The 20,719-nt window shown below is 31.8% G+C and overlaps 1 protein-coding gene across 3 annotated transcripts; it reads right to left on the bottom strand.

Annotated features, from left to right (window-relative positions):
• Positions 1-1,461: 1,461 nt before the first annotated feature.
• On the bottom strand, positions 1,462-19,988 carry LOC134704891 (galanin receptor type 1-like). Of its 3 annotated transcripts, none has more exons than XM_063563674.1 (5): positions 19,890-19,988; positions 9,895-10,230; positions 5,962-6,097; positions 3,515-3,750; positions 1,462-1,992 (listed from the first exon to the last, which is right to left on the bottom strand). In XM_063563674.1, exons 2-5 carry the CDS (start codon positions 10,222-10,224, stop codon positions 1,564-1,566), a joined length of 1,131 nt encoding a protein of 376 aa, XP_063419744.1. In that variant the 5' UTR covers positions 10,225-10,230; positions 19,890-19,988; the 3' UTR covers positions 1,462-1,563. The 3 variants fall into 3 exon arrangements, with proteins under 3 accessions (XP_063419744.1, XP_063419743.1, XP_063419742.1); XM_063563673.1 differs by having other exon boundaries at positions 19,899-19,984; XM_063563672.1 differs by lacking the exon at positions 19,890-19,988 and adding an exon at positions 14,832-15,020.
• Between the last annotated feature and the right edge of the window lie 731 nt (positions 19,989-20,719).

A 20,719-nucleotide genomic window follows, 5' to 3' on the forward strand; every position in this document is an offset into this window, starting at 1 on the left:
AAAAACATATGTTACATTAACTGATGATGTAATTTAAATAAGTGCTTTGTATTTTACTTAATGGATGTTAATAGCATTTGTTGACATATTACTAGTATTTAATGTTCCTGGACGTATTACTTTTTTCGAAACCCTGCACTTGAGTATATTCAATATTGCATGTATATGGTATACTTTAAATGTTAACATTTTACAACGCAGTAAATGTCACTTTAAAGAGGAATCTTTATATGAAAAACATGCATACGATTTCATATGACATCTTTACCGACATTTTCAATATAAACTTTTTCCGGGTTACTGATCAAAATTCCAATATATGGCTTCACATATTTGATGTGAGGATTGTGTTTCATAGGTGGAATAAAGAAAATTAAGTGTCATGTGTCTAAACCTTGAAGGAGATGAACTTTCGCGGTGCAACGATTTACCTCACAGTTATTAATGATGTTCTTTCGTTTAACCATCCAACTTTTCTAAATTGGTCCCCTTAATAATTAATATATCCTCCAGAACGAGAAATTACGAAACAAGACAACAGACACGGATTCCTTTGCCTAATTGGCTTATACATCGAATTGGACATGAGTGGTCAGTTCAGTGACACAATATATGACAAACTATACGATTTTAATTACTTAGTATGAAATTATCAATTTCCCCCTACTTAGTAGCTTTGTATCAACTTCACTTGCGTCTAGAAACACAAAATGACATTTGGATGGATAGTTGTCTCAATGGCACGCGTACCCCATCTTCTAATACCTTTATATACAAATCACATTACAAAAATGAAAGACAAGAACACAAAAATGTACCATAGCACAATACCATCATGACGGGATGTATAAGTCTAGATCTGTATACACTATGCAGATTTATTCCCTAGAATAAACAAAAACGCCAAACACATACCAGATAGTAATACGATTAAAATTACACTTTTCTAGAATATTATCTACTAATGGCATTGAAATTAACGGATACCAGGAATGGTTCAAGTGCCCCATGTATTGTGCAATGAGTTATGATGTTCTCTGTTATAGCATTTTCCCCTGCACGCTACTGGGAAATAACGAAATGTCTCAGACAGAGATAAACACTGTAAATTCATAAACTAATGTTTTTAATGCGACTGGGTGAATACTGCTTAAAGGAACTCGCATTCTGCAATCTGATACATATATCTATATGCAGATTTCTCTTATACAACAATGATTGATCTCGATTTTTTGTTAATTTTCAAAAACTGCAACAACAAATGAACGCATCAATTTCTTAATTTACAGCATTCGTATCATTATTAAATAATTAAGCTACCAAATATATTTAGTGTGGGCTAATATGATTTCTATTTCAGAATACTGTTTTTTTTATCACAGTAGTCATTTCCAGTTAAATATTGGTTATAAGATGTAAGTGATATTTAGCCTTTCATTTTGAATTTTCCTATTAGTTCGGTATTTTTTTAAATTTTACTTTTAATTAATGTAGGAGTCATAAATTTTGGCGAAATCTACAATATTTGACATTGTCTGAACTCCAATATTTATTATATGAGACTTATACATTATTTTGTACCGTATGTAGTTCTGTTTGACCCTCAATATTAGGTCGTGTACCAACTGACTTGTCGATCATATTTGTATTGTTCTTCGTCGGTTTTTCTTCCAACACACATTGACATAGTTTTGTAATTAAAGGTGATCTTTTGATAATCGCCTGTTTAAATCCCTCATTTACAAATGCGTAGACGAATGGATTGACACAAGAATTAGCATAAGAGAGCGTGTGACCAAATAATTTAAAATAGTGCATTGCATCTGTTCTCGGGAAGTTAGGATCGAACTGTATCCAAAGTGCAATCAAATGTATGGGAAACCAGCACAAAGCAAACAAGAATACTACTATAGCCACCATTCTCGTTACTCGTTTTTTACGTCGAAGTTGCCTTTCTTGTTTGTCATTTTTAATTGGTAGTGCAGCTTCGTTCTGAAATGATAAAAATCTTTGTAAAGGCATAAATTTTATAACTACTTTGTGTACTTATCATCTTATATCAATATAACAAAACAACACACAAAGAGTGAGGCAGAAAAAAAATGAACTGTTGTATGTAATTTTGACAACCTATTAATATGGGTCCCTCTTAGGTCAACTGAACACCCAAATTCACAATTTTCAAAACATATTTTAATGTTAAAGAGGGGAATTCGGTGACCGACTTGTCTGAATTTCTTCGAAACAATAATCTGTCAAAACCTTGCAAAATTGAAGTGGTGTTGTCTCATATCTTCAAATTCTTCATTAACGGCGAAATTTACTTTGCACGTCTGATAATTAGCCAAGTTTATTTCTTTATTCGGATGAGGTAAACTCATGATAAGTGTTTCTTATGAAAACGACAATAGCTACCAGCATTGTCAACTTGACATTTTGTGTATACTATTAGGTGAAGCCAAAGTTACACATCGATTACTTTAGTTCGTGGTATTCCTGGAGTTTTATTTGTTATAGAATTGGAACCGCTTGCATTTTACCAAGTTTTAAAAAAAAAGTGAAAGAAGCTGGCTTTTCTCCGTATAAGATTTTTGTATTCTTCCATCTTGGGTAACTTCTATTAGTATTGATTTCAACCGATATTTGTGTCATTGTAAATTCACTGTCTATTCATTATTATATAATGGTATATTTTAGTTATATTTGTAATGTCAATTTAAGCGTTTTAACAATTATGTGAAATTTCAAACCCTCGGGGGTCCATTATTTGGTGAATGTAAATGCCTTCCATTTCTCTGCTTACTTATTGCTAAATGTAATCTACATTTGCATACATGTTTGTGTTATCATGGTTTCGATTATTTACCAACTGATGGTCCAGGACATACAAAATGATTTAGAAATAATCAAAATAAATATAACTTAATGTTTGATGTTGATGAATTTCAATTGATTATTTTGTATTATTTCCTTCTTTTTTTCATCTTACATAATAATAATTAGTAGCACTGACTTGATCTTTGAGAATATGAAATATATGTCCAAGTAATTTTATTATAGTTAATTAAATGAAAGTGGTTTTTTTTCTTAAACAAGTTTCACCAGAGAGAATATGCTATTCCCGATTGTGACTTACCAGCCGACGGTTGACTTGTTATGATACCATTAGAAAACCTGAAGTCACCTTTCGCATTTGGTAACATGTATGCCCACTTAGCAAAAAAAGCAAGTCGACAAATCAGGTCTCACTACATTCAGATTCCGATCGATTATTACTTTTTTCTATCCGCTGTTTTGTCTTGATGTGAAGAATTATAATATTAGAACAATACTTTACAAAATCTTAATATGAGCCATTTAAAATGTATGGATAACGTATTAGTTTGTAACAAAAAAAATATTGCATATCCCTTTTTTTTATTTTCTTAGGATTTTTGGCATGATCACCAATGTACAATATACACATCAATGCTTCTTAATTTACACCAAAACCTACGTACAACTCTTTTCTTACCTCGGGCTTTGCTCGTTTCATTTTATTTCCTTTCCACAGATGTTGCAAAATACAGCCATAACATATTGTTATAGCTGTCATTGGAATAAAAAACGTTGTCATGACAACTGCTAATGTAGTAGTCTTAATCCATTCTGGCCCGGGCCACTTGGGGACACAGTCTAAAATGCCCTCATTTCCTGGACGCTCGACTACTGTTTGAAACAGGAAGAATGGTAGTGATATGCTGATTGACACTAAAAAATTAAGTAAAAGGAAAGTATTGTTATAAGAAGAACTGTGATCATGTACACAAAGATAGGTACTCTTTTCACTACTGTATTGACCAAAGTATCTTGCAACGGAATATCACTAATCAAATACAAAATCATAACCCCAAACACATCAAACGAATACATGACAGCTGTCATATATCTGACTTGGTACATACCGTTTCATATGTAGAAAATGATGGATTAAAGTTGGGTTTATTTCTATCTAAACCTTTCACTTGTATGACAGTAAATTAGAATTAATGAATGCATTTAAATTCTTTAAATTAGAACTTTTTTGTTATGTCAATCTTTCCTAATTCCATTAAACTGGTCGTTATTATTTTTTACCTATTCAAAGATTGTATCTCATCTGCAATTATATCACATATTTTTCTTTCGTTTCTATTAATGTAAATATGATACTGTTATACGAGAAAAACAATATTTACAAAAATAAACAAAACTGCACACTTTTGCTATATTCCGACCAATACTTCAATACTTAGTGAATGGTGAAACTATTGCTACATACCTAACCATACATCAAAACAAATGATTAATGAAACTTTGGAAACATACGTGCTCATATACTTCAAGGCTTATGAATAATAAATATTTTGTCACACATCCATTTATAATTCAAGGCTAATCACAAATTAAACTTTGCCGAAATACCTTCTCATACTTCAAGGGTAATACATGATGAAAGTTTGGCTACAAACCTGCTTATACTGAAAGACTATATGGTAATTATACTTTTGCTACTCAACTACCCATACTTTAAGGCTAATGAAAGATGTAACATTTTCTACATTTCTGTCCATACTGCATGATTGATAAATGATGCAATCTTGGCAACACACATTCAGTATTTAATACCAAACTAATAAATCAAACCTTGGCTACATACCTTACCATACTCGTATCTAATAAATCAAACCTTGGCAATATACCTTCCCATACTCCTGGCTAATAAATCATACTTTGGCTACAAACCTTCCCATACTCCTGGCTAATAAATCATACTTTGGCTACAAACCTTTCCATACTCCTGGCTAATAAATCAAACCTTGACTACATACCTTTCCATACTCCTGGCTAGTTAATCAAACCTTGGCTATATACCTTTACATACTCCTGGCTAATAAAACAAATATTGGCTACATACCTTTCCATACTCCTGGCTAATAAATCAAACATTGGCTACATACCTTTCCATACTACTGGCTCAAAAATCCAACCTTGGCTACATACCTTTCCATACTCCTGGCTAATAAATTAAACCTTGGCTACATACCTTTCCATACTCCTGGCTAATAAATCAAACCTTGGCTACAAACCTTTCCATACTCCTGGCTAATAAACCAAGTCTTGGCTACATACCTTTCCATACTCCTGGCTAATAAATCAAACCTTGGCTACATACCTTTCCTTACTCCTGGCTTATAAATCAAACCTTGGCTTCATACTTTTCCATACTCCTGGCTAATAAAACAAACCTTGGGTACATACCTTTCCATACTCCTGGCTAAACCAAGTATTGGCTACATTCATTAGATATAGGAAGATGTGGTGTGAGTGCCAATGAGACAACTCTCCATCCAAATAATAATTTAAACAGTAAACCATTATAGGTTAAAGTACGGCCTTCAACACGGAGCCTTGGCTCACACCGAACAACAAGCTATAAAGGGCCCCAAAATTACTAGTGTAAAACCATTCAAACGGGAAAACCAACGGTCTAATCTATATAAACAAAACGAGAAATGAGAAACACGTATATATTACATAAACAAACGACAACTACTGTACATCAGATTCCTGACTTAGGACAGGTGCAAACATTTGCAGCGGGATTTAACGTTTTAATGGATCCAAACCTTCTCCCTTTTTCTGAAACAATAGCATAACATCACAACATAGAACAACATACGATAAAATATCGATTGGCAGACTTATGTTCATACTCCTTGCTAATAAATTTAAGATTTGCTACATACCTGCCCATACCCAAATATGAATAAATGAAACATTGACCAGACCCCTGTCGATACTTTAAGGCTAGTGAAGAATGAAAAACGTTTGCCAGATACATGTATCTACCCATACCTTTAGTCTAATAAATGACGTAACTTTTGCTACATACCTGCCCATACTCCTAGGCTAATAAATGATGAAACTTTTGCTACGTACCTGCCCATACTCCTAGGCTAATAAATGATGAAACTTTAGCAGATCTCCAGTTCATAGATCGTATTGGATTGACTATCGCATGGTATCTATCTATTGTCATGGCCGACAATGTTAAACAAGTTGCATGTAAAGGCACCTGTAAAATGTTTTAAAGTACATCATAGCCACAAAAATAACATTATTAAAAAAATCTTTTTGAATGGCTTAAGCTTGCGTCAACAATTTTAGGTTTATAAATTACGACATGTATAAAATACATTACAAAAATACTGAACTAAGAGGAAAATTAAAAATGGAAAGTTTCTAATCAAATGACAAAATCAAATGATAAAACACATAAAACGAATGGACAATAATTGTTATATTCCTGACTTGGTACAGACATTTTCAAAAAATGTAAACAATAGTGAATTGAACCTGGTTTGATAGCGATAAACCTCTCAATTGTATGACAGTCGCATCAAAATTCATTATATTTACAACAATGCGTGAACAAAAAAAACCATGATGATCGTAATAGGTAACATATTAAAACTTAATATTTTCAAATTATAAATATATATTTGCATGAACAAGATTTTATTTATTTTAAACAGCTACTGTTTGTCATTTGTTGTCGACTGTAACTTTGCTATAATATTTGAACGTTTTCTGCCTGTACACAGGACAATTAATCTTGATTAGCCTTATGTTATAAAATGAACTCGATATCAAATACTTCACTTATTTGATTCGATATAATTTCGACATCTTACTTAATGTAATGTCACTAAGAAGCACAGAAGGATGAGAGTGAAACCATTAGGATTCCTTTTATGTTATATGTTCAGGAATGATATGTTTGATCGGATAGAAGTCTATTAGACGAAGTAGAAATAAATCCAACAAACCGATTTATCTTATTACACGTAATACTTAATAAATCAGAAGGGATTTGTGAGAGAAACAAATTAAAAAGTGAACATTCACACAATTTATATAATTACAAAGTCCTATTTTTGTCGCAGTAGAGTTGTCGTAGTAAGCGTGCCGTGGAAATAATATTTCTTGGATTTTATAAACATGAACATGTAGAATATTAATCATCTTTGCTGGAAAAAAAACCATGCTGATTGAAAAAAGCAAAACGACCACAACATACAAATAGTGTTCTTTATACGATGAAAAATAGTAAAATCTGTCAACTTTTATGTAATTAAATTTTTTTTTTTTAAAGTGTCGAAAAATTGAAAGGGAACTAGCTACGAGACATATACAAAAACTCCAATAATACATTTTTTTTGTTCCATCATTAATGAAAATGTAGAACTGAAATAATTTTTCGCTTTGAGCAGGCAGTTCAGTCATTTTTTTGTCAAAATAAGCTTAAAACCATTATGATCAATTATTCACTAGCAAGTGAACAATTTGACCTCATTGAATCCGTATTGATTTGAAATTCAATGTGACCCCTTAGCCAAAGATGAATAACGCTTGAGTTATCCCTGTAAAGTTATTTAAAGGAAATGAATTTCAACATTGAAAGTGAAACAAATTTAAATAATTTTATTGACTGATTCGATCCACACAAATTAATTCGTATACAGGAAAAAAGATGAACATATATTTTCAATCTTTACTATGAAACTAAACAGACCTATAAAAATCTAATTTCATGAGTTGCTAAATCTATTTATATCTATTTCTATGTAAATATCGCTGATATATTGACCGGGGTTGTTCAGGGGTCCACTTGATGGTTACTTAGAGGGCGTCTCGATGAAAACACATACGGAACGAAACTACAAATTATTGAGCTCATGACTTGAAAACTGTTTATTTAAGAGAAACAGTAGGTGGGATAAATTTTTATATTGTTATGAGTCGAATCGAAGAACATAAATTTGATAGCTAGTGCCCCTTAAATATAACCCAAATAGACATAAAAGGTAAATGTGAAGGTAGTAGGGATTCAACTACCAAAACTGTGTTAGGATAACCATTGACATTAAACATAACAGATTAAAAGATTTCTACTAACAAAAGCAAAAAATAAAAAAATGCCATGAAATGTTTTTGAAGATAACAGTAAATTTTACTAAGACACTAACAATATTTTTGTTTAAACTAGGCTGTTTCGCTCACCTGCAACTTAAACAATGGCAAAGATTTTGATAATACTGACTTATTTGTAGATCGAATTGAAGTTTATTGGGGGGGGGGGGGGGGCAATAGACGTGCTGATCTAAGTCGTGAATATATCTGAATTATTTGTACACTGCAAGACGAGTGTTTATAAATAGATGTTTTGACCTTGATCGAAGAAGTCGATTCAACAAACCTCGTTTGAAACTAACATAATGTTCAATAGTAGTGCATCTATTGTAATTTTGAAGCATATATGACGTGAAAATAAAACAAAAAGGCCGTTTTTTAACAACAACTTAACAACAAATGTTAACGCCAAAACAAAGTGACGACTGCATATTAAACAGATATCATATTCCTTTTCATTTTCGACATTAAAGGAAGGAATACCATTTCAGCAGAGTTGTTGATTATTGCGAACATATTATCGTAAAAGTAATAGCGCTGTCACAACAGTTTATTAATTTTACCTTGGATGATTTGTAATGAATGTCGTCAATGCTTTACGACAATACAAAATCCGTTCGTGGTTATACAACTTTAATGTTTGTACTTTTGTGTGACCTTTAGTGACGACTCTGTATGATGCAAAACGAAATCCTTTGATTTATATTCAGTTAACAGAAAAGAAAAACGATCAAAGGAACTCTTCAAATGATATAAATAACTTGATAATAGAATTACAATGTAATCAGAGATAAAAAAAACAAAAAAAAAAAAAACAAGAGTAACACCTAAACAGGGATCAATATAAAGATTGAAAAAGGTAGGAAGCCCAGAATTCACACAGAACAGTATCGTCACTCACCCATCCAGAGTGAAAAGACGTATTACAACATTTTCCTGGCTTTAAGTTTGGCAGTTAAGTTCCCGAACAAGGAAAGGACGTCAACTTAAAAGCCGCGATTAGGTGAACGGGTATAATATCTATTTATGAAGGAATACCTGCAATGTGTATATTTACAATATACAATTATGGCCCGCTGAGGAGTTGTCATGTCGAGTACGGGTTATTCAATGAGGGCTTTAGTCGGGGAGAATCAGTTACTCGGGTTGGCAATTTTGGGTAATCACCGACTCAATGGGTCATAATTGTTTTATTATACTGAACGAACAGTTTCAGTCTAAAGTACAATACAGATTGCCAAACACTTACGTTAAAAGCCTATTTTGGATCTATTGATATTTCGCGTATCATACTATGTGCAACAAAGCTAGACTCTTTCTGTACTATATAGATGGCCCTTAAAAGGGCTGTTTACAAGAGAATAATCATGCCTGTAATATTTGTTCTACCTATTCGGAATAACTTGAAAAGTTGAGGACACTCTTTAAAATCAACACACTTTAACATAATTAGGGTTAGTAGTTCCCAGTCAGGTTCAGCAACACGAATATCACGATTAAGTAAGCAACATATACTCCATGACTGGGCGGATGCTAACATGATATCCTCAGTTCTGTGTAAGGTATATAATCCTTCCAACAACCTCTTTGCACTAAACATTTTTTTTAAATACCTATCTCATATACGATTTTCTACGGTCATTTTTTAAGAATGTTTATGTATTTAAAAAAAAAAAAATTCTAACGATTGTGTACATATATAAGTTCGGGAAAAAGGAACTACATGTCATTTCGTTTAAAATACGAAGAAAGAAATTTTTTTACAAAGTTCAAGGGCTTTCAACCTAAAACGGGCTTTTCAAGATGAACCTAAGTTTATTGATTGATTTTTTTAAATATAAATATCTGACATATATCATATTTTATTGATTGATTTTTTTAACTATTAAAATATCTTACATATATCATATAAGTTGACAGTTTGCAGACCGCATCTCCTAGAATCCAGGTAGGTATAACTATATGAATCAATGTTGCAGGTACAACAAATATAATAAACATCAAATCAGCGATGGCAAGGTTAATGACGTATACGTTGGTTACAGAGCGTTCGCCGAATCGAAACAATATATAAAGTACAAGGCCGTTGCCAATGGCACCTGTAACTATAATCAGACTCCAAACTGAGCTGACCAGTACCACAGCTTCAATTGGTAACGGTTGTTGTATTTTAGAGTCATTTCCAGTTGTCATTAAGATGGTGCTTATATTCTCTGTAACAGTTTCCATATTGACCTAAACATATAATAAAGATAATTTATTCAGATTTGAATAAGACAAAGATATATAGTAACACTTAAGTTTCCTTATTTTTTTGACAGAGATACATTCTGAGTTCTCATTATGAGTTTTCATATGTCTTGTCGTCATTATTTCCGTTTTTATTTATTTTAGAATCTTGCACTTGAGCCAGACCTTTGATTTTATATGTTATTGTTTACTGACTGTACGTTGCCCTCTTAAGGTCTTTTGGTTAATCGTCGTAAGCTTACAACTAACAAAGACATTCCCAAAGTCTTTTCGTAAGCCACAAGATTTGCTAGTGAGAGCTAATTTATCCTGTTTTCCAGATTTTATCTTTGGTTTTCATGGATTTCATGGGCCAAATTAATGATGCACTTTTTCTTAGCCATTTGTTTAATGTCATTCGATTTCCTTTGGTGATGCTCGATAAGTTTTCGATGTGTTTACAAGATTCGAACATCATTAAGATATTGTGGAATTTCTTGTTCATTGACAGATTTCAAGAAATATAATTATGAAAGCTGTGTGTGTTTTGTGTACATTGAAAGGTATAATATTGGACATATATAAAAGTATAGGCAATCATTACTTTTCATGTGAAGTTGAATTTTTATGAATCATGTTATAAAGTATGATCGATACTGAATACGAAAATATATTAACAACAGCATTTGAAAGCTTGATAATTATTTATCGATTGTGATTTCAATTAAGAAGAAAACATAAAAATAAAGTGATTGAATTTAATTTTCTCTCAAATGATAACCTCTCCAATTGAGCATACAAGGAATGTTATATCTTTTGTCCTATCATTTCCATAGAAATTATAGCAGTTTATTAGGAAAATTGCGTCAGAATAATACTCATGTCAGATCTACGTGGGCTACAATGTCTTGCAACAAATGTGCTCCCCTATTGTATCAATTTTGTTGACTAAAATAGTTATGTGTAATGACAAATATATGTTTGCATAAAATAAATGACGGGGAAAAACAAACCACATGTTTTCAGATATTTTATATAATTATTTTATTTCAAAAAAGAGAAACAAAAACAGACAAAATAATAGTACACCAGACATAACATAGAAAACTAAAGACTAAGCAACAAGATCCAACCAAAAACTAGGGATGATCTTATATGCTCTTGAAGGGTACTCAGATCCTGCCTCGCATGTGACACCCGTCATATTGCTCATGCTATCACAAAACGGGTAAATAGTCTTAATTCGGTAGGTCACATTTGTGAAAAGGGAATGGGATTGGCGTTAAGACATAAGGAACATTTCCGATAACATGTTTGTGATACAGATATCCATAACGGTCAACCATCTCGTGATGGCGTCTGTAAAATGTAAGTAGGGATGATTTTAACTTCACCATTTTGAACTCTTAAGTAATCGCGTCCTAGTGAACATCAAACCTCTATCAAGAAAATCATAATAGGAAATACAGGACCTGGATATCGTATTAATTGGAAGATATATACTCCGCATGCAGGGGCTGGTGGTATATTTAAGAAATAATTCATGGAAGCCATAGATTATTGGAAATTTACACATGGCCTGGGCCGTGATATTCGAATTTTATCCTGAGGGTTAGCGAGGGATAAAATTAACGAATATCACGGCCAAGGCCATGTGTAAATTTCCAATAATCTATGGCTTCCATAAATTATTTCGATTCTTATAGGACAAATATGATCATTACAAAAACTGAAGCGAGGGTGGGTAAAGCTGTGTGTGTGGCTGTTCCTTTTTACTCCCTGTTAAATAAAGCTCAAACATTCTAGTAAATCCGTTGCTTGCATGGATTAATTCGTGAACAACCGCTGAAATAAAAATCTGTTTCATTCTCAAAACCAACAATTGTCATTTTGATTTACATGTTTTTCTCGTAAGCTACTGTCAAATCCAAAGTTGACATTTCGTAACTAAGGAGCCGCCATGTTGACTTGCTGAAATCAGTAAATATGCGAATAATGCAATAGAATAGAAAATCAAACGAAACCTACATTGATACTCAATTTTAATACAATAGTAAACACCATTTCAATGGTAAACGTAACAGAAAACTTTCAACTCTAACGTTTTCATTTGTATGACGTCATGTTTTGAAATAACTAAAATGCGCCAAAAACATTTATAGACTTTCGCGGAATTTTATGTTATTCTTATTTTGTTGGTTTCGCCGAGATCTTGTGCATTACTTCTTTTTATTAAGCATCTGAATAAGAATAAAAGTGATTTTGTCTTTTTTTTAATTGCAATTTTTAAAACAATAAAATCGGGAAAGGGTTTGCAAAAAGGTTTCAATACATGTGGATTTACGTGGGAAGTATATTGTAACAGCCATTATTAGGTACACCACGGAGTCTGCGCTAAGTATAGATATATCGAGAATTTTATCACAGTGTTGTTTACAAGCGAAAGAAGCACGTCATATTAGAATGATACATAGAAATGGAAAGTTCAAACTCGGGAGGCTAAAATCATGTCTTTTGTCTTTAGACGTTTTTCAGTTTGTATGTTATGTTCCCGGACGTTTCGTCGGTTTTATCTCGTGTTTTGGGGCATTTTATGTTTTGTTTTATGATCTCAAACGTTGTACATATAATTTCCAACCCATGGTTAAGAAAATTATAACAATTATTATAGCACTAATACGGTACAGGCATTATCTTATGTAGAAAATGTTGGAGTAAACCTTGATTTATAGCTAGCTGAAATCGTCACTTGTATGAAAGTCGCATAAAACTCTAATATATTAATGACGATGTATAAACAAAACAAACATACATAATAGTAAGTTAAAAATGTCACAAATAGGGGTGCAGCAGTCAACATTGTGTTATAATCTTAAAACTATAAGAATCAACAAATATAACAACATTGAAAAGCAAAATTAATAGTGACAAAGCCAGTCAGCAAACACGACAGATAACTACAAACATTTACATTAGCACTTTAACACAAAAATAGAATGTACAAGTACCGAGCAACTTCAAATGAATGATACCAAAAATAGACTAATCATTGTAAAGAAACGTTATTGAGATTAAACATCATCAGTACCTAGAATCTATACTTCAGGACCATCGTGTATACATGGTCTCTTTCCATGAATTGTTTTTAGAAAAAAGGCGAGAGGTTTTGAATTTTCCTTGAAGCTTATTTCACATTTGTTGTAACTTTTAACTTTCAAATTTCTTAAAATTGAGATATTTCCTACTGACGTGACAATTTGAAGCAGATCAAGCTATCAATTTAAACCAAATAAAAGAATTGAAATCTTTTGAACACCTACAGAACGAACGGCATCAGGTGTGTTGATTGGGTAAACTTTTCCAAGTCTCATATTAAATATTGCTAAAGCACCATGTTAATCGAAAGAAAACTATTTGAAAGAAAAAAGTGTAATTTTTATGTCATTATCAGAAAAATGTGACTAGCTTCTTCCCTCATGGAAACACATTATAAACTTAAGCTTTTGTCCGTCCGTCCACTTTCATGTTACATATAATCTTGTTTAATTTCATAGCTCTTTATTTATCAGAATGTTTAAGCAAATAATAAAAAATAGTTTCGTTTTCGTAATTTTTTTTGAGTTATTGCCCTGCTTGTCTATCTTTATCCTTTTATAGTTTTAAAAACGGCTAGGTATAAAGTATGTTATTGCAAATACTGCAACAATTGGTTCGTGTGAATCATCAACAAAATGATAGCCGACTAAATTCTTTATTTGCTAAATATATATGACGGATATCGCTCAATCACTCAATGGAAAGTTTGTTTATAACTCGGCACGCTGATGTGCACATTAGTTTACATATATTCTTATTAAAGACTAGTTTAGCAAAATACGGAAGCGAATATCAATTGTATCATGAATTATCATTATCTTCTATTTTGTTCGTATATATTTTTTTTTCTTCAAAAACCTTCATGCTGTGTCAACGTGACAAATTTTGCAGTTATTGTCAACTTATGATGAAAACAAAGTCTATAAAACAAATCCATAGCCGCAACCTACGATCCCAACTGTATTATTACCCAAAATGTCAACATTAATATTAAATCTGTTGACAGAGGAATTGTCAAGACTATGAGTAGTGGTCAAAGTAAAATGTAGAGTTATTGGAAATTCAACCAAAACTGCCGTTGGTATAAAAATAAGGCATAGATTATGTTTCATAATTTCCTGATGTACAATAAAATATCATATCATCCAATGATAATCCTAAATGAACCTATTCCTTTTTGTTAGAGTATTCTTGTAGCTGATTATTTCTCTGTCTTATTTAAAACATACCTTATGTAAACATATAATCATTTGTTTTCTTTGCACGGATTTTAATTTCAAATGAATTTAAGACAGAATGAAACTTAGATATAGCTGATATAAGTCTATTTTGTATTACTTTTACAAGAATGGCTTGTATGGGTTCTTTTCTTTTCCAATAATACGTTTTCTAATTTAAAAGTATATCTTAATGATTTAATGAATTTCTCAATTAAATCTTAAAAAAAAACACAAAAAAAACATATTATTGCTTTAAAATTATACCTTCCATTGAATTAATGAATTGCTTACCATGTACAAATATGTCTTTCTTCCGCTCACACAAAAATGAATAACTATGACACTGTCTCAACGTATCCTCACACACGGAAAGAAATAACTATCTCACTGCATCAACTTAAAACTTTTAACACTCCGTCAATGAATGTATCTAAAATCTTAAACCAGTGTTCACATCGACAGTCATAAATGTAAGTATCATCCAATGCTTATCTAATCGATACATTGGTTTAATATATATTTACTACAGACTATTCCCAAGTCCTCTGCACTCTGTAGAAGACAAACTTGAAGTGAACAGCAGAAGCAGTTTACATAACGATTTACCAGAAACTTCAAATGCTTTTTGTTTAAGGCGAGATTAAGACAGTTATGAATATTAATATCCATTGCAAAACTATGACAGATATTAATGGCTTTTAGACTGTCGTGTGATATACATCCTGCCAACAATTATAATCAGAGTCTCATGTTGCATGTATTCACTGAATTTGAGTTTTAATAGTATATTTTCAATTAAATTTTTTTTTGCATTTAAATTAAAACATAAATAATAAGAACGAATTCATCAACTACTTTCATTTTGACAACGACTTGTTTTGCAGTTATACTTTCAGAAGTTGGATTTGCAAGCATAGTTTATATTCTTGGATGACAAACAACTCTTGAATTTTGAAACAAATACCTTTGAAAAACTGTCAAACTAGTATTATCTTTATATTTTTTAAATTTAAGAATAAAGAAATAATATTCGTAACTAATAAGACATGTTTCAGGCAAATCACATTCCAAAAGACAACAATCGTTTAAATCTTTAATTTGAGTTCCACCTCCAATATTATAGAATATATCTCACTGTTGATAAAATTGATAAGAAGTTATCAAAGGTACCAGGATTAGTATTTTTAAAATACGCCAGACGCTCGTTTCGTCTACATACAAGTATACTTGCTTTATTCATATATAAAATGACGGAAAAGCGCAATGTTAGACTGGTTATTTTTAAATATGCAGTACTTGTAAAATAAATAAATGAACATTAATATAATTCTTACTTCATCGCCTAGGTAAAGTTTGCATTGTGAAATTTGAATCAGATGATATGCACTGAAAACCTTGTTTTCTCCTTAAAACATATTTGATGTATAACACCTAAATATTTGACAGAAAAGTCCACCAGTTCTGTGGTGAGTGTTCAGTTTTATCCACTTTGATGTAATCCTCGTCTCGACCATTGTAATCTGTGTTTCACTGCTAATCGTACTACAATGATTTTCTGTAGTGGATGCTTCGGATTATATAAAGTATGTTGGAAACATTATTGTTATTTCTGTTTTCCATGATATTTGCCGACATGGTTAGAAATTGACGTTTCAGACGTTTTAAAATCTCTTAGGAAATTGAGTAGTAAAAATAATTTTTTTAACATGGCAGTTTAAACTTCCTGATGAAAAGGCTGGTGCTGGTAATTTCTGTTCCCAACTGACTTTACCTTTGATTTTCTGCCCGAAAGCAATACATGACGTAAATTGTCTGGCAGCAGAACGATGAAATTCTTCCAGCTGAAAACGATTTTGGTCGGATTCAGTTTTTTGTTGCTCAGTTTTGGCAATATGCAATCGCCACAATCTTTCAATTTAAGTGTGTTTATGTATTCAAAAAAATTTGTGACATAGAAAAAACAACATGTATGGGTTTCAAATCTGGCCACGAGAAATTCATTTTAGGCCAATAATCCAGTATGGCCAATCGTTTCAGGTGTGAAAGTTTTCAAATAAGAAAGAAGTATGAATAGCAAACTAATAAAGAATGATAATAATATTTACAAATTGTGGAACTTCGGACGATTTTTCGCATTCGATATTCATGATTTTTGTCATAAATACATTTTCCTCCGTGGTAAATGAGGGTGGTAAAGGTTATTTTCGTGCAACGTGTTGTGCTTTTTTTCATGTGCAGCCGTGAAAATGGTTCTTTATTAAGCATGTTAAATGAAATTGGTAAAAAATATTAACGTGCAAGACATTTTCAAATTTTCGTTCATCGTGAAATTTCGCGTTCTTTCGTGCAGATACAACCCCCGTTTACGCCCCTAGTACATGAGTATATTCGTAAACAACTTTTCCCAAACACACAGACTATTCTCTAAATGTGTTATATTTTACATGCATGCACATACAAGTTTGTTAAAATCTAAAAAACAAAACAAATACAGTTACCTACTCACTGGTATTAAAGAGATAATAGTAACTGCAATTACGATTATCCCAATATGGCGACGGTAGATATAGGTAAAATCTTTACACTCGTTTTTCTTAAATGTAGCATGTATTTGTCAATAGTTACTCAGCTGCGAGGTTTATCTATACCATTTCATCATATTTGAATCATAACGGTGCACTGGAATTGTCTAAGCGCTGTGAAAATATCCGTTGAAAAATTCGGGATGATAATCGTAACTCGGAAAAAAGATAATCGTAATTATGGTATCTAAAAATAAAAAAGATAATCGTAACTGGAAACTGTTTTATTGATATTAACACTAAAAACGTAAATCTGATAGCATATTATGAAATTATGGCGATGAATTATTTACGAAACGTACCAACATCTTATGACATTTCTTTTTATGCATATATAATAAATAGTTATTATGAAAACAGCTACATACTAGTATATCATAAAATTGGAAGGGTGCACAAGCTTCAAGAAATTTGGAAATGGGAAAACACGAACTTTGTTAATTTACAGAAATTTCCAAACACTAGGTATACCACAAAATATGTGAATGAGCGATGGAAATTATGATACATGACAATAATTGTCAAGCGACACGCATGTGTCACCTCATATCAGATTTCTGATTAAGACAGTAAACAAAAATTAATTTATCCTGAAGTAAATAGTAAATATAGTTAATATTGTTTAGATTCATTTATTGCAGGCGGTTGGTTATATGTGCTATTTCTGCCCCCGGGAAGCCACTGCTGATTTAATTCTAGAACATACCCTATTATGCCATAACGAAGTAGGAAAGATATTTAGTATTTGTCAAAAACCGTTTGACGAGAAATTAGTTGCTACAGTTTTCATGTCACTTCGATAATTTTTCATGGATGATATCACAACTTAAAAGTTATAATGAACAAGGGATAACTTTGAAAAATGTTTTACAGTGTCATTTCGGAGTCTTTTATAGCTGACTATGCGGTATGGGCTTTGTTCATTGTTGAAGACCGTACGGTGACCTATATTTGTTAATGATGACTCCTGTCGGTCTCTTGTGGAAAGTTGTCTCATTGGCAAACATACCACATCTTCTTATTTATATTGGCTACTTCATGACTGTCACTGAAATTTCAGTATCTCAGATATAAACTATAAAAAACACAAATTTAATTTTGAATTATGATAATATGACATTCTTAAAACATTTAATGCTATATAAGACTAGAGAAAGATTGGCCCTATATGGGATTCTTTGTGTATTATGAAATTAAGTAACGTGGAGTTCATTGACAAACATGGATTTGTGTTCTTTTAAAGTTTGGCCAAAAGCCCGAAAATCAAGAAATAAAATTGATGTGGCTTTAAATTTTCTTACAAGAAATACTTATTCAAAGAATGACTGCAAAGTTGAGAATTGAATAACGCATATTCCGCAAAATAAGAAACAAACTTATTAAAAATTCATAAATACTCGGTATATGAAAAGTATGCTGCATACATATGCATGGAAGATATTGTAGAGAAAAATATTGAAGGTACTAAACAAGGAACATTTTTGTATTTGCATGCTTGCCATATAATTAGTACTTTTCTATTAAATATGGGGGGTGTGTCAGATATGAACACTAAATCCGATAATGCAGTTTTATAGATTATCGTTGATTATCTCAACGAGATTGATTTTCTCGCTTGAGCTGGTACAGCGAAAGTGAGAAAAGCAATCGAGTTGAGATGACCAATGAGAATCTGTTTATCGCTATTTTACCTATGACGAAGTTGTCAATTTCAATGTTAATTTCGTTAACAACGCCACGTGGCCTCCTTAGTTTCTAGCGATAATTTTTCCATCTCAAGCCAGAAGCATGATATAAAAATTAAATTATACAAAATAGCGATATATAAAGTTATTGACGGCAACTTTTGTTCATTTCGCACAGAATTTTAGTATAAATGTGATATAAGAGGCAAACAACATATGACATATGAAAATGTGGTATACGTGACTTTCATTTTGAGCAATGAATTGAAAGGATTGCACTTTTGGAATATGGGATACAGCTTATCCATCCTTTTTCTCATCAAATAGAGATATAGAGATATATAGGTAAATTTATCCTAGATATTAACCTGTAAGTTTCTTCATTTATTTTGATATGCGTTAATGTCATCGTTAAACTGGGCATTTACATTTTTAACACTCAAAATACCATTGAAATGCTGAAAGACACATTTATTATGTTTCAGTTACTATTATCCGATTAAGAAAATTACGATTATCAAAGAAGAAAAATACCATAGAGTTACGATTATCATCCCGAATTTTTCAACGGCTATTTTCACAGCGCTTAGACAATTCCAGTGCACCGTTACGATTCAAATATGATGTAATGGTATAGATAATCCTTGCAGCTGAGTCACTATTGACAAAAGCATACTACATGTATGAAAAATGAGTGTAAAGATTTTACCTATATCTACCGTCGCCATATTGGGATAATCGTAATTGCAGTTACCATTATCTCTTTAATACCAGTGCTACTGTTAGATTAAGTCTTTATGATTACAGAAGATGTATTTTTCAATATGTTTCACCCTATAACCTTATTTGACCAAATTTCTGACATTTTATAACATGTTTTGACAGATTTTCACGACCAACCGGAAACTGTTATCCGTCTGTAACACCTTAAATCATAATCACTTATGGTATTGGATCTTTGAAAGAGGTTTACATTGCAAAATAGTAAGTCGTGTTGTTGACCGTTAAGAAATTTCTAGTTCAGATTTAATCGTGTGTTTGTCATTTACCTTATACCACTCTTTAATCATCTAAAAAAATACCTACCTTACAGTTCATTTTATCTTCATTCGCCTTTAGTTCTTCCTCTAGTGTCCCCACTTATCAAATTACTGATTCTTGGCTTTATTCTTCTTTTTTTTAATTTTCTATCTCTATCTATCTAATGTTTGACGATTTTACTTATATAATATATACCAATATACAAGGCAATGACACAACACAAAAACAACCACAGGAAGAACCTAAATACATCTGAAGCGTAACACGCAGTTCAATATTACTGTCTGGTATGCCGGGAGACGCATGTTATATATGCCTTTTTGTGCTTTTTTTAACACATTTGTTTTGTTTTCATAATGATTAAGATTATAACACAATGTTGAGTGTTGCAACCCTTTCTTTGACATTTAACCTATTTCGTCTGCTTGTTTTGTTGACACATCGTTGTCAATATAGTAGTCTAGAATTTAATGCAACTGTCATACATAAAGGCAACAGTAGTATACCGCTGTTCGAAATTCATAAAACGATTGATAAATACACAAATCAGGGTTACAAACTAAAACTAAGGGAAACGCATCAAATATAAGAGGAGAACTACAACACAACAGAAACACAACATTAAAATGTATCATTCACAGAAGCGAACTATAATATATGGCCATTTTCATGACTTTGAATAGGACATTTTAAGAAAAAATTGGTGGGTGAAACCTGGTTTTGAGGCATAAAAAAACTCCCGCTTTTATAGCAATGTTAGATATAACATTACAATGACAACATAACATGTCAGGACTACACTACAAATGGGAGAACATATAGGACACAGAAAAACATAAATAATAGCTAAAAAAAGGTTTAAGGTTTAATA

The sequence above is a fragment of the Mytilus trossulus genome, chromosome 2 (assembly GCF_036588685.1).
Source record: "Mytilus trossulus isolate FHL-02 chromosome 2, PNRI_Mtr1.1.1.hap1, whole genome shotgun sequence".
NCBI classification, from domain to species: Eukaryota; Metazoa; Mollusca; class Bivalvia; order Mytilida; family Mytilidae; genus Mytilus; species Mytilus trossulus.